At 35.3% G+C, this 13,878-nt stretch overlaps 1 protein-coding gene across 2 annotated transcripts; it reads left to right on the plus strand.

Moving 5' to 3' along the window:
* The first annotated feature begins 14 nt into the window (after positions 1-14).
* On the plus strand, positions 15-13,654 carry acd (ACD shelterin complex subunit and telomerase recruitment factor). Of its 2 annotated transcripts, none has more exons than NM_001431059.1 (13): positions 15-221; positions 299-420; positions 1,292-1,382; positions 3,096-3,175; positions 3,271-3,315; positions 3,418-3,452; positions 4,986-5,137; positions 5,223-5,301; positions 5,434-5,592; positions 5,672-5,779; positions 9,987-10,297; positions 10,439-10,515; positions 13,095-13,654. In NM_001431059.1, exons 1-13 carry the CDS (start codon positions 102-104, stop codon positions 13,177-13,179), a joined length of 1,464 nt encoding a protein of 487 aa, NP_001417988.1. In that variant the 5' UTR covers positions 15-101; the 3' UTR covers positions 13,180-13,654. The 2 variants fall into 2 exon arrangements, with proteins under 2 accessions (NP_001417988.1, NP_001124265.2); NM_001130793.2 differs by having other exon boundaries at positions 10,041-10,297.
* Positions 13,655-13,878: the final 224 nt, after the last annotated feature.

Raw genomic sequence — 13,878 nt, forward strand, 5'->3', positions numbered from 1 at the left:
TTTCTACACGGAACGAAAATAAAGCTTCCATGTTCAATAAGGGAGCGCGAACAGGCAGATGAGCTCTTTTTCTGCATTTACACCAGTGAACAGCTTTATTAATGAATCCACCTAAAATGAAACGTCGCCGAATGGCGGAGCTGGAGCCCTGGATCGAGAAGCTCATCCAGAACTTCGGCCAAAACCAAACCGAAACTGTCGTCAAAGCGAGCGTTATTGGCGTGAGTAACGTTAGTTTCGTCACTGGCGAATATTATATCTCTAAGCTGTCGTGTCAGCAATTATATGTGTATTTTAGACGTGTGAAATCTCGGACTCGCAGCGGATGGATCGCACAGATGCCTGTATGCTGTTCCTGTCCGACGGGATAGCGATGATTCCCGCAGTGCTGAGCGACGCCGCATGGGAGCGTCTGCAGGAGTGAGGGACCCATTAAACCTCTGTTATGTCACCACACACTGCACACCTGAGCCCCTGTTTTTATCCTACTCATCTGAATAATCGGGCCCGGTGAAAAATCATGCTGAAATAAGCACAATCTATGTTTTAAGTCTGTGAACTTGTGTTGTGGCCTGATTGTAATTTTGGTACCTGACTACATGTGACACTGCTGTAAGTTAGAAATTGAGGTAAAGTTGGTTTTATATTTACTTTTTAACCTTCTTAATATAATTTCAGAAGTGTTCCTTGCAAATCCTAAATAGGGAAATATGAGCAGTTTATATATGAGCAAAACACAACTTTGTCTACACTAGAGATGCCTTGAGTTGGCCCATTGTAACCTTTGATTTGGCCCACCATCCATCAACTGAGAGGAGAGTGAGAATGATGGAGAGGGTTGGGGTGAATGCCTTTAACAGGTATCGTCATTTCTAATTTAACAAACTTTTTTATTAGTTTTATTGCTGAGCTACAAAAAAGCAAACTGAAATTAAAGTTTGTAAATGAATCTGACTTTTCAAAATGGAAATACTGTCACTCAATGCATAGAGGATAATGCAGAAGTAATAAGCAGCAAGCAAATCAAGACAAAAACTAGTTCAATTCTGTTATAAATGTTTTGTTTTTACTTTAATAACTTCATTATAAAATGTAAAACAGAATACTGTATTTGTTAATATAAAGCAGTGTTTTCTTTTCATTTTAAAACCAAGTAGATCAAATATTTAAAGCAGCATGGGCCAAATTGTTACTTAAAAAATGAATAAATGTGCGAATATAAAACCAACTTTACCCCAATAAGTTAGAAATGTAATGATGGCAGTAATTCACTGTTTAATACTCTCTTCAGGTTGGAGGATTTGGATTCTTTTACATCCCTGCTCAATCATGTTGCATTTATTCGTAGCTTTGAGCTGGAGTTTGACATGAAGCCTGATCTGGTATGTGATGTTGCTGTATCATTCCCTAAACATTTGTTTGTTTGAGCACTGTTCATTTTGGTGATTTGACTTTAATATGTCATGCCAGTAAAGCAGGGGTCTATTTAAGGTCAGGCAGCCTTTGGATGGGATGACAGATCAAATGTTTTGGCATGTTTCAGTTTAAGTGTTACATTTTCAGCTTTAACCTGTAATAACACTTATGTAGAGCACTATTGAAAAGATAGTTCACCCAAAAATTAAAGTTCTGTCGTTTACTTACCCTTCACTTATAACAATAATAATAATAATAATAATAAACTTTATTTTTATATAGCGCCTTTAAAAGTTAAATAAAAGCTACCCTAAAAAGTAAGTTTTAAGAGATGGTTTAAATGTACTCGGCGATTCTGCATTGCAAATATCAAAAACCTACTATGGAAGTCAATGGTTACAGGTTTTCAGCTTTCTTCAATGTATGATTTTCTGTTTTTAACAGAATTAATAAACTAATAAAGGGTTATAACTATTTGAGGGTCAGTAAATAGTAAGTAAATGTTCATTTTGGGGTGAATTGTCCCTTTAATGCATCTGAATAAGTAGTTCTCAACTTGTTTCACCCCAAAATAAAAATGTACTCATCATTTACTCACCATCAAGTGGTTTAAACTTTTTTTTAAAGTTTTTTTCCTGTTAACTACAAATGAAGGTATTTTGAAGAATGCTGGACAACAGTAGCCACTGACATCCACAGTATTTATTTTATAATTACTATGGAAGTCAATGGCTAGCAGTTTCTTCAAATTATCTTCTTTTGTCTTCAACAGATGAAGAGTTGGAAAAAACTGGATGAGTGACACAATTTTAGTTTTTAGGTGAATTATCGCTTGTTATAAAGAAAATATTTATTTAACAATACCAAATGAAAAGTTTATTTAAATGTTGTTGATGTCCAAACCAGTGTTAATGTTGACAGCAAATTTTAATTTAGTCTTAGTCTTTTAACTAAAATTCCTTTTTAATTTGTCATATTTTAGTCTTCTGAATCATTTTAGTTTTAGTTGACTGAATTTCATAAGATCTTAGTTGACTAAATCTATTTTAGATTTAGTTGACTAAAATATATTTGGTTTAATTTAAGTATAATTTAATGAAAATATTGTATACAAAATATTCTAACCTAAAATGAAAAAAACTGTGTCATTAAAATGTGGAATATACTGTAGCGTTTCCAACGAAGACCAAAAATTAGATATGCATTGATGATTTATATCATAAGTAATAAGTAAAATTATGTGTCAGCAAGCACAGTAGACTAGTGAAAATGCAGGATTTCTCTCTCAGCTCTTGCTATCTCATTATAAATAGTTTAATCAGACAGATGCAATCGCACCCCGCGTCTACTGTGGATCAGTTACTTTTCAAATATGTGTGTATGTGCGTCATGCATCAGACACACCAAGATTAATTCTGAATGGATATTTACCAAAATACATCCCTGAATCACATTCTCGTCTTGTTTTTTTTTTAGTCAACGAAAATGTCAGTATATTTTTATAACAGCTGTCGTCATCATCACCCAATTTTTTTATTTAGTTTTCATTGGCAGAAACTTTTTCGTCACAAAAATTGACACATTTTTTATCAATAAAAGGAACTCTGGTCCAAAGAAAGTAATGACCAATATTTATGCAGTGTATGTTTCATCTATTGTTTTTGTTTTATTTTTTTCAGGGATCCTGTCAGTTTTACTTGAAAGTTAATCAAATGAACACCTTTTGCATCGCCCTAAAGCGCCAACAACCTCCCAGCTGGCAAGTCATTGATCGCTGTAACCTTCATAATGATGCCTCTTAATCGCACTCAATCACTGCTGGTTAACCTGTCTTAACCTCTAATCATCTTACAGCACAACTCTCCAGTCAGTCAGAGACCAGATTGAGAAGACGTGGAGGTGTGTAAACCCTATTTATAACATGCGAACACATCTCGGACAGAATGTGTTTTTATAATGATGCGTTTAACGGGTAGTGTTAATTGCATTGCTCTCTGTCAGATCCCGCGGGGGGGGTTCAGAAAGTTCAGTCTCTGGTAAGTGTCACACTTTTTTTCTTCTTTAAATAGCTTCTATACACTTGCACTGAACTGTAAACGCCTGCAGTTTGGGTTTAAAAAGTGAAGATACTATATATGTATCGTTTTAATAGGCCTGTGCAAAATAACAATATATATCGTATAGACAAAATAAAAAGTCTATCATTTCATATTATGCTCTATCCTTTATTTAGTTGAGTTACTAAATACATTGTTTAAAGTAATACTTTTTCATGATTTAAATAAGCGTAATATAACGTGCCATTATCATGATGCACACAGAAACATCAATAATAGCATTGTGAGAAAGTTGCAATCTTGAAAATACAGTTTACATTTTTATTTTTACATTTGAATTTTGTTTTTATGTTGGACCTGTAATCGTAAGTGTTTTACATTTTATTAATGATCCTTTTGAATTTGCGCTTTTTTATCAAACATTTGAGTACATTTCTAGTACATACTATAGTCTTTTACATGTGGTCAATAAATATAAACTGATTGATTAAATTTATCGAAATGGTACTATATCATGATTTAAACTCACAGGCCATTTTATTAGGTACACATTACTAGTATCGGGTTGGACCCCCTTTTGCCATTTGAACTGCCTTAATCCTTTGTGGCATAGATTTAACAAGATACTGAAAAATTCCTGAGATTTTGGTCCATATTGACCTGATAGTATCACGCAGTTGCTGCAGATTTGTCGGCTGCAGATCCATGATGCGAATCTCCCGTTCCACCACAACCCAAAGGTGCTCTATTGGATTGAGATATGGTGACTGTGGTGGCCATTTGAGTACAGCGATCTCATTGTCATGTTCAAAAAAGCTGAGATGATCGACGCTTTATGGCATGGCAAGTTATTCTGCTGGAAGTAGCCGTCAGAAAATGGGTACACTGTGGTCATAAAGGGATGGACATGGTCAGCAAAAATACTCGGGTAGGCTGTGTTATTGACACAATGCTCAATTAGTACTAATGGGCCAAAAGTGTGCCAAGAAAATATCCCCCACACCATTACACCACCGCCACCAGCCTGACCCGTTGATACAAGGCAGGATGGATTCATGCTTTCATGTTATTGACAAGGCATTTGCACCAACAGAACCATTCTCTGTAAACCCTAGAGATGGTTGAGAGTGAAAATCCAAGTAGATCAGCAGTTTCTGAAATACTCAGACCAGCCAATCTGGCACCAACAAACATGCCTTGTTCAATGTCATTTAAATCACCTTTCTTTCCCATTCTAATGCTCTGTTTGAACTGCAGCCGATTGTCTTGAGCATGTCTACATGCCTAAATGCATTGAGTTGCTGCCATGTGATTGGCTGATTAGAAATTAGCATTAACAAGCAGTTGGACAGGTGTACCTTATGAAGTGGCTGGTGAGTGTATATCGTTATCATGATATGAGCTGCCTTATATCGCGATCAGAGATTTTCATAACAATATGAAATGCCCAGCCCTAACAATAAACATGCATTATGCCTAACTGCCTAACATGCATAGTACCTAATTTCCCAGGTGTCTCGCTCTCGTCTCTATTGGATGTTTGGCACAGTGACATTATAGTAAGTATCCTGAATGATGCAATGGAGAAAATAAATGTATCTGCAACATATTCTCCAAGTGTGGCGACACCAACTCACTGGCACAGAGAGAGGCTTCAGCGGAGGGTAAGGCTGCTTCCTTGGCAACCTAAAGGCACCAGCTGTTGACAAAATAAATTATCATTGCGTATGGGTGTGTTTTTATTTCCAGGCACAGGAGCAGTTCGCTATCCCCGTGCCTTTTCTTCTCATCCCGGAGGAACAGAGGGAGCTGATGACAGCTGATCCCGGTACTGTCTGCCGACTAATTAATTGCTTTTTTTTTTTTTTATAAAGACCCTTTGGGCATTCGAGCAGATTTCGCAGTGCATGTGGCGCACTGTGCTTATGTGTTGTTGTCTCGTGTACGTAAATGTGCGCAGGTGCAGACAGTGAGACGCCAACTGGCTTGGCTCCGCCCTATGAAGAACCTCATCCAATCAGCACACAGAGTGCAAATCAAGCAGTGGCCGTCCAGGATGATGCTATAAGTGACTTGTGTCCGGATGAAGGGCCGTCTACTCTAGTGCAAACACGACCAGGTGAGATGTTGCAGAAGAAAGCCAGAGGTGTTCCAGGTAGATGATGTGTCACTAAACCTTATCTCTCTTCGTCTCCCAGAGGTATTGTGTGGAACAGGGGATCTGTCTAGGGATACAACGAGCCCATGGGATATGTTCACAGAAGAGCCTGGTCTGTTAGGTAGAAGTACTTCCTCTGGCTCAAATGGTAATGCAGATGTTTTCTGTGCACACAACATTTTAATAATCATTTCAGTCTAAGAACATGTTTTCAACCAGTGTTAATGTCCATTATTGTCCACTTTAGTTTAGATGCAAAAACCTCTAAATGCTGTTTGATATTTTCTTCTAAAATTATCATTTTTGACCGACTCCTGTGTGTAGGCTCAGTAATTTTAATTTTATAGTGACAAGTTATTTTCATTCCCTTTAATGTGAAATAACTGAACAAAAACATTGGAGGCTAAGAAAAAATCAGATTTTTGGAGTATTTCAGATGGCCCTTAGAGGTTTTTGCATCTGAACTCTTCACTTGCACTGATTACAAGTAGGCCATGTTAAATACTGGTGTGAAATACTTTAGCTTGTCCAGTTTAGAACATTTCATGATCAAAATGCATGTAACTTGATTCATTCTGTTTAGCCAATTACTTGACTTGATTGATCAATATTATGGGATGTTTAAACATGTCAGACAGAATTTAAAATTTGCCGTCTGAGTTTGGTTTGAAAAACTGTTCTCACACCAGTCCCAATTCGAACACAAATCCATTACATTCTGCATAGTTTTGCAGAGCAGAAACTAAAGTGGCGGCTCTCTGTATCATGTTCCATTTCACATTCAAATGTTAATATCACAAAAGAATATTGCAATATTAGATTGTAACGTGAATCTGAAATCCTCAAATCTTAGCAGAGACAACCAACCATACTGTTGGTCCCCATGAAATCAAAGTCTAGCATTCTTATTGTATTACAATATTGAAGTATTTATTATTTAAATGATAATGTACACTGCAGGTCAAAAGTTTTGGGTCTTTTTTTTTTTCTTTTTCTTCATTTTTAAAAATTATTCTGTTAATCAAAGCAGCATTTATTAAATGTAGGAAAATTGTGAAATATTTATTAAAATTTTAAATAATTATTATTTCGTATTGTATGTAGTTTCAAATGAAATTATTACTCCAGTCATTACTGCTTTCATTCCTTTTTTTTTCGTTAACAACTGTTTGAGTTTTTCCTGAAACAATAATATAGGGTAAAAAGGTGCAAATTTAAAACCCACTCCCGGCCATCCCACCCCTGGTAGACTTCAAAAGATAAAAAAAATAAAAAAATAAATAAAATAGTTTTTACAAAAAAGTGTACAAGTATTTTAAAAAGGATGACCCAACATTAAAAGCTGGAAGGCACATACTGACAGTTTTGCATTAGCTTCATGTATACAAGAAGTTGAGAGTTCCATTAAGAGAATGTTCAACAAATACACAGTCAAGGTTCGTCTATCCATTGTGTGAAGAGGATTCCAGCGGTTGACCAGCAACTTTTTTTAGACAGAAGATATCTTTGTTGAATAGACAAAGTGAGGTCCCGAAAGACATTAATGAAAAAATAGCATGGAGTCAAACATTCAATGGGGTCACACAACTCAGTTCCCAACAAATATAATAGATCCTGTGAGAGGTCCAGAAAGGTGAGAGAGAGGGACATTCCCCCTCAAAAATGAAAAAAGTGGCTAAAGAACCTTCTGAACAGAGATTACAGTTAGAAGATGATGAGAGATTCATATAAAAATGTTTCTTTGGAGTCGAGTAAAACCTATGCAGCAATTTCCAATGAATCATTTGGTGATAAGGATTTTACAAGGCAATATAAAGATCTCCCATACCTGATCTAAAAATAAAATGTGTACCTTTTATTACTATTACCATAAATAACAATAATAACAATAGTAATTAATATAAGAGTGGTTTCTGAAGGATCATGTGATTGAAGTGATAAAGCTGAACATTCATCTTTAATATTACTGAAATAAATTATTAAATTAAAATGATGAACTACTTTTGAACAGTTATTTTATAGCGCAATAACTTTTCACAGTTTTACAATTTGTACTGTATTTTTGATTAAATAAATGCAGCCTTGTCAAGGAGAAGAGGCTCATTTTAAAACATTTAAAAATCCTACTGACCCCAAACTTTTGACCGGTAGTGTACATCCAGTCAGTTTCTTACAGAATAAGCTGAAGGACTTTGTTTTTTGTGTGTGTGAGAATCCAGCTGAATGTATGTTATCCCACTTATTACATGGCTACTTGCCACAAAACTAAATAATTAGACACAAAATATTGATTTAAGCTGTAATAGTATATTAGCTCTTTAATTAAACTTAAAGCTGGCAGAAAGAAAATCCTACCTAATATTTTTGGTATTATTCATTCACAAGATGGTGCCAAACAGTCACAAAGTGCAGCCCGACTAACCAATCAGAATCAAGTATTCAAGGGAGCCACGTAATATAACGAACTCATCCATGCACATCACTTTTGTGCTTAATAACTTCCCCTCCCCGTTTACTGGTGTGAGGATAGAACGACCTCTCAATCACTTGAGATTACAGCTGTAGCAAACAACACCAAACCAATTATGTTTCAGCCTTACATACTTGCCACATAATAACACTGTGTCCTAACTACATGCTGCACCACAATAAAAGGTGCCTTTTCCATGTTAAGAGGAGTTTTTGTCCTAACCATCATTGACAGTGATGTGCAAATGTGTGTATATTTTAGAGACAGTTTCTATTTCTGCAATGTCACAGCAGAACAAAAGCATATACTGTAATAATGACGAATCACCTCAGGTAAAGATTATGTGCTTTATTCCGTTTTAAATGCTCCCAAAATAATTTTAAATACATGTTTACTTTACATTTATTGCCATACTACTGAAAGCAGCAGCAGATAGTTCACCTCAGATCTTGAAAAACAAATTAACTAGCAGGCGAAATTCAGAACTGACACTGCAAACCAACAACATCAGCCACTCAGTAGCCTATTGATAATGTTAAAGAGGATTCATTTGTATTAATTAGATTAAAGCTCTTTACCATTTTGTTGGGCAAGCAGTGGCTGGTATTTAAATATTTCTGTCATGTCAATTTTGGCGCAGACAAACAGTTTGCTTGTTGCTAAAATCTTGTTGTGTGGCATGTTGTTAGGACACAGTGTAAACTTTCATACTGACAACTGGATAAAGCATAGTTGTATGGAGAATAGAGGCCAAGTATAAACATTTAACATTATAAACAGCAAAAATCAGACCGAGGCACTCAGGAAAAGAAAATTAAATACCTTTAGGACTGATTTGTGCTGTTTATTCTGATGAATCCCTTGCTCAAAGAGTACTGACACGTTATTTAAGGTACCTCTTAGCACTTTTTGTTTGATTTTGGATTTAAAATGATAATGTGTATATTGTGTGCACTGTTGTTTAATGTGTCCTCATATTATTCCTGTTGTAAATATGCCTGAGAATATGTTTTTGGAGTATAAACTACTGTTACAGTTGTTGGTACTTACCTACATCATTACAAAAGGTACGCTAGTCATATTTGTTTGCTCAGGAAAAAATTTTAATGGGACAGTCCAATTTACATAATTATTCTATATTAAACTTAGATTTTACATCTGTATTTTATGTGTTATATGTATATATTACATATAAATAAACATATTTTCATACATATTTATACATATACAGTTGAAGTCAGAATTATTAGACCCCCCTTCGATTTTTTTTATTTATTTATTTTTATTTCCCAAATGATGTTTAATAGAGCAAGGAAATTTTCACAGAATGTCTGATAATATTTTTTCTTCAAGAGAAAGTCTTGTTTATTTTATTTCGGCTGGAATAAAAGCAGTTTTTAATTTTTTAAAAAACATTTTAAGGTCAAAATTATTAGCCCCTTTAGGGTTAATATTTTCCAATAGTCTACAGAACAAACATCATTATAAAATAACTTGCCTAATTAACCTGACTAGTTAACCTAATTAACCTAGTTAAGCCTTTAAATGTCACTTTAAGCTGTATAGAAGTGTCTTGACCAGCATCTAGTAAAATATTATTTACTGTCATCATGGCAAATATAAAATAAATCAGCTATTAGAGATGAGTTATTAAAACTATCATGTTTAGAAATGTGTTAAAAATATCTTCTCTCTGTTAAACAGAAATTTAGGAGAGAAAAAACAGGGGGGCTAATAATTCAGGGGGGCTAATAATTCTAACTACATATTTTGATGCTTGAGAATAAAAAAAAACCTCTTCATGTTTGACCTCATGTCAACGACACATTTGTGCTCTTTGACAGAATGTACAGTAATGCTATACTTAACTTTCGTGCTGACACAGACCCAGATTCGGAAAGCCAATCTCTTTTAAAGGAAGTCCCCCCGTTGCTCATAGCAACAAGCACCCAATTCTCAAAGCAGGTCTCAGCAGGGCCGTCAGCGGATGGCATTACACTCAGCCAGAGACCGAAGCCGACCCAGTTTAGCCTGTCCCGCTCCATTGGAAGGTCCATCAGAGACCCCAGTCAGGAGCAGGACAAAGAGCCAGCACAGAGTCCTCCCTCGTGGCTCATCCATAACACAGCCCCACCCTCAGCACCTCCACCTCCCAGGACAAAACCTTCCACACCTGCACCCAGCAAAACCAGGAGAGTGAGTGTCAGTGACATCACTGATTTTTGGTAGTGTTCTTATGTTATATGATCTGGTTAGATCTAGTCTATCTTAAAACATATGTGTACTAGTGTATTGCATCAGAAAGGTTGTCACACCGTCTGATCTTCCCTCTTGCAGGTGCACTCAGATGGAGCGCCTTTTTCCTATTTGTATCATCCGAAGCCTCAGGTCGCCTCAGCCCTCAGCCATTTCCAGTGAGTGTGAGGAATTCCCTATTGAGACGTGCTGATTATAAAAGGGCTGTAATATGATGTGTATATCCTTTTTTGCTAAAAAAATTATCAAGACAAGTTTAATATAAATACAATTGAAAAACTCGCTTATCCAGCTGATAATTAAAAAATGCATAAACTTTTTATTACAGGTTTTAAAAAAAAATTTAGTTTAAATATGTAACTTGTAGTAGAATAAAATGCCACAATCTTAGACTAAGTATGAACAAATCCCTCTGTAAAAACCTCCCAAATACAGAGAGGAATAAAACAGTCAGGTTTGGTGTGTAAGTGCTGCTGAAGTGGAGACTTATGGCTTATGTTGGAATATTTACTCAATTCCAAGCATGTTCAATAAAAAGGTCAGGAGAGTTTTTACATGTTAACACACAAGGTTTTAACATATTAGCAGTTTATTAAATGAATAATTCAATTCACAGAATTCTGGTATCTTTTAATGCAATGCAAAAAATACATTTAGGAGGTGCGTGCAGATTTCATTTTATCATTACCTAATATTAACAGTTGGAGTTAAGTGAAATTCGTCAATTGTTGATCATTCTCTAGTCCTCCATTAGCCGCACCCATACATACGTCCTCTTTTTCTACTAATTCTCTGCACAACATTAAAAAGTACAAGACTTCTCAACCTCAGATTCTGTACCCACAGGAAGTTAATTTTAGACACGCTTCATCTACTTGTGCAAAAATGCTTCATTAGTATGCAAAACATATTACACTCGAGAAGTAGTTCAGGTAATATGTCACCTTTAAGCAATACAAAAACAATTGTTTAATGAAAAGAAAAAGAGACAAAAATATGTTTAAAAAATTCCTTTGTAATTCCTTTTTTCCAACACTCAATGAAGAAAAGAAATCGTATTTTGAGAAAGTAGTCTTTAAACAGGGTCTTAGGCCCAATCCCAATTCTACCCCTTAGCCCTTCCCCTTACCCCTACCCCTCGTTTTGCACGTTCAAGCCAAGGGGTAGGGGTGTCCCAATTCCCTTTAGCTTGAAGGTGTAGGGCTAAGGAGAAGGGATGAATACCCCTTTGAACGAAGATTTTTCAGGACCACACTCGAAAACCAAGGGGTAAGAAAATTTCCCAGAATACACCAGCCACAACGTCAGCATAGCTGCACTTGGAAGTAAAGAGATCCACAAATTAGTATTTTTTGTCATTATAACAAATTTTTACGACAAACAAACACATTTTAATATATTCATAACGGCGTTTATGGTTTACCATCATGCATTAAAAAAAAAAAAAAAAAAAAACGCTAAATTTCTCTATAACTCCTGTACAGCAGTACCACAACATTCTGACACTCGATGATACTGGAATATCCTGTCAGAAAAGTCTAGTGGCTGAGAATGACCTTTTTGCAGTGTCTGCTATAATGTTAATGTTGTTTTCGTGTGTTTACATAGATGAATATGGCCCCAGTGTAAATACAGAGTACACTTACGATCTTATTGCCACATTAGATCGTTATGATGACATAATATATGACTTCAGTGATTTCCTAAAGATAAATACCAAATAATAGCACAACTGGAATAACTACAGCTGTCGCGATCGTCTGATCTCATATGAAGCAAGAGATCGCGATGACGTGTGCAGGTGCTGTAGTGCTCTCCCAATTCTTAGGGGTAAATTTCAAAGCCCTTTCTCTTCACACTTGGTTTACGGACCAAGGGGAAGGGTTAGGGGTAAAATAAATAGAATTGGGATTGGGCCTTTATGTGTTAAATTTCAAAAACTAAATTTTAGGCCTTGAAGTCTTAAATCTACTGACATATTGTGTTATTATGTTGTTGGTCTTTATTCATTTTAAACAGATCTTAATTTTCCTGTCCATGTAAAGCTATACCCTATTGGCCCAACACCCACCCAAAAACTAACAATATATTTCTATAAAGGTTTTAAGAAATGTTTTTATTAACTCTATTTAGTTATTAAAATGATTTAACATTTGTTTTTAATGTTGTTTTAAATTGGCCAATAAACAAATCTTTAGTGTTTTGTCTTGTGTAAGTCTGAAATTTCATTCATTGTGGTCTTAAAGAGTCTTAAATTTGACTTGATGAAGCCTGTAAACCTACCCTGTTTAAGGAGATGTTTTGTAATTGAAATCTACAGATTAACATAAGTTTAATATTCACAATTGGCTGTTATTTTAAACTTTCTTTTTATTAAATTATCCTAAAAATTATGTTTTCTCTTAATATTAAGCAGCACACCTGTCTCCTTAGCACCAAATCAGCATATTGGGAAAATTTCTGAAGAGTCATATAACACTTTCGCTTTTTATTTTTATTTTTGCTTTTTTTAATCACACAACACATTCAGCCTTTGGTTAACAGATGAGACTTCTTCATTTCAAAAACCATTTGTAAAATTAGCAGTATCGTAATCGCAGTACAAGCAAATCATCACCAGGGGAAACAAGCCATTGTCTTTTCCTTACCACTGTTTCCAACACACCTTACATTCAGGATCTCTTTCTTTGTGTGTGTGTGTGTGTGTGTGTGTGCGTGCGTGCGTGTGTGTGTGTAGGGTCCCAGGGCATCTGATCCAATGGGCGGTGTGTTATCTGGGGACCTCTGACTGTGCAGATATCAATGCTGAAGCGGGTTCATGAGCCATTATCTGTTACCTCAAATGCCATGATTTTAGTCTTTTGTTGTTGTACAAAACAGTTTTTTGTTATTGTATTTAAGTTTTGGATGTAATCCAAATAAAAATATATATATTTATGAATTCCCTTGTTCATGGATGCTGCTGTCCTTAGTAAGGGTGTGTAATTGTAATAAATGTCAACGTCCAAATACTGTGACCTGAGTTGCAATTTGTATAATGTAATCACAATTGACTTGCATAACCATGTTTATCTGTTTTAAGCCATGGTATTAATGCTTTTTACTGAAGAGAAAGTTTGATTTGTCACTGAAAAAAGAATGAAGGCAAAATAAAGGTGAGGTGAAATGACTGAATGAATATACACAACATATACTGGTAATGTATAGTGAATCAGTGTGACTAAAAAACATATTGGTTAATTATTTACTTTTATACTTTCTTTGTTCAGATTGATTAAACAACCAATTCGAGTGAAACAGCTGCTGTTTTGTCTTGCAAGTTAAGTTGGTTTTATTTTCATTTCAACAATATACAGTGCAGTCAGTTATGTAAAGAGTACTAAAAGAATCCTACACAAGTAAAAGTACCAGTACCTGCTTAAAAGTGTGGTGCAAGTATCTGTTGTAAATATTACTCAAAGTATGAGTAAAAGTAGACCTTTCAAAAGTACTCAAGTGTAGTGAGAGTTACACTGTGAAAG

The sequence above is a fragment of the Danio rerio genome, chromosome 7, assembly GCF_049306965.1.
Source record: "Danio rerio strain Tuebingen ecotype United States chromosome 7, GRCz12tu, whole genome shotgun sequence".
In the NCBI taxonomy this organism is placed as follows: domain Eukaryota; kingdom Metazoa; phylum Chordata; class Actinopteri; order Cypriniformes; family Danionidae; genus Danio; species Danio rerio.

Bases quoted from the DNA above. Each gene is read 5' to 3' on its own strand.
- acd (NM_001431059.1), top strand. From the start codon at position 102: ATGAATCCACCTAAAATGAAACGTCGCCGAATGGCGGAGCTGGAGCCC. The intron at 5,138-5,222 runs GTAAGGCTGCTT...TTTTATTTCCAG, and splicing joins GAGAGAGGCTTCAGCGGAGG to GCACAGGAGCAGTTCGCTAT. The intron at 5,302-5,433 runs GTACTGTCTGCC...AAATGTGCGCAG, and splicing joins GCTGATGACAGCTGATCCCG to GTGCAGACAGTGAGACGCCA.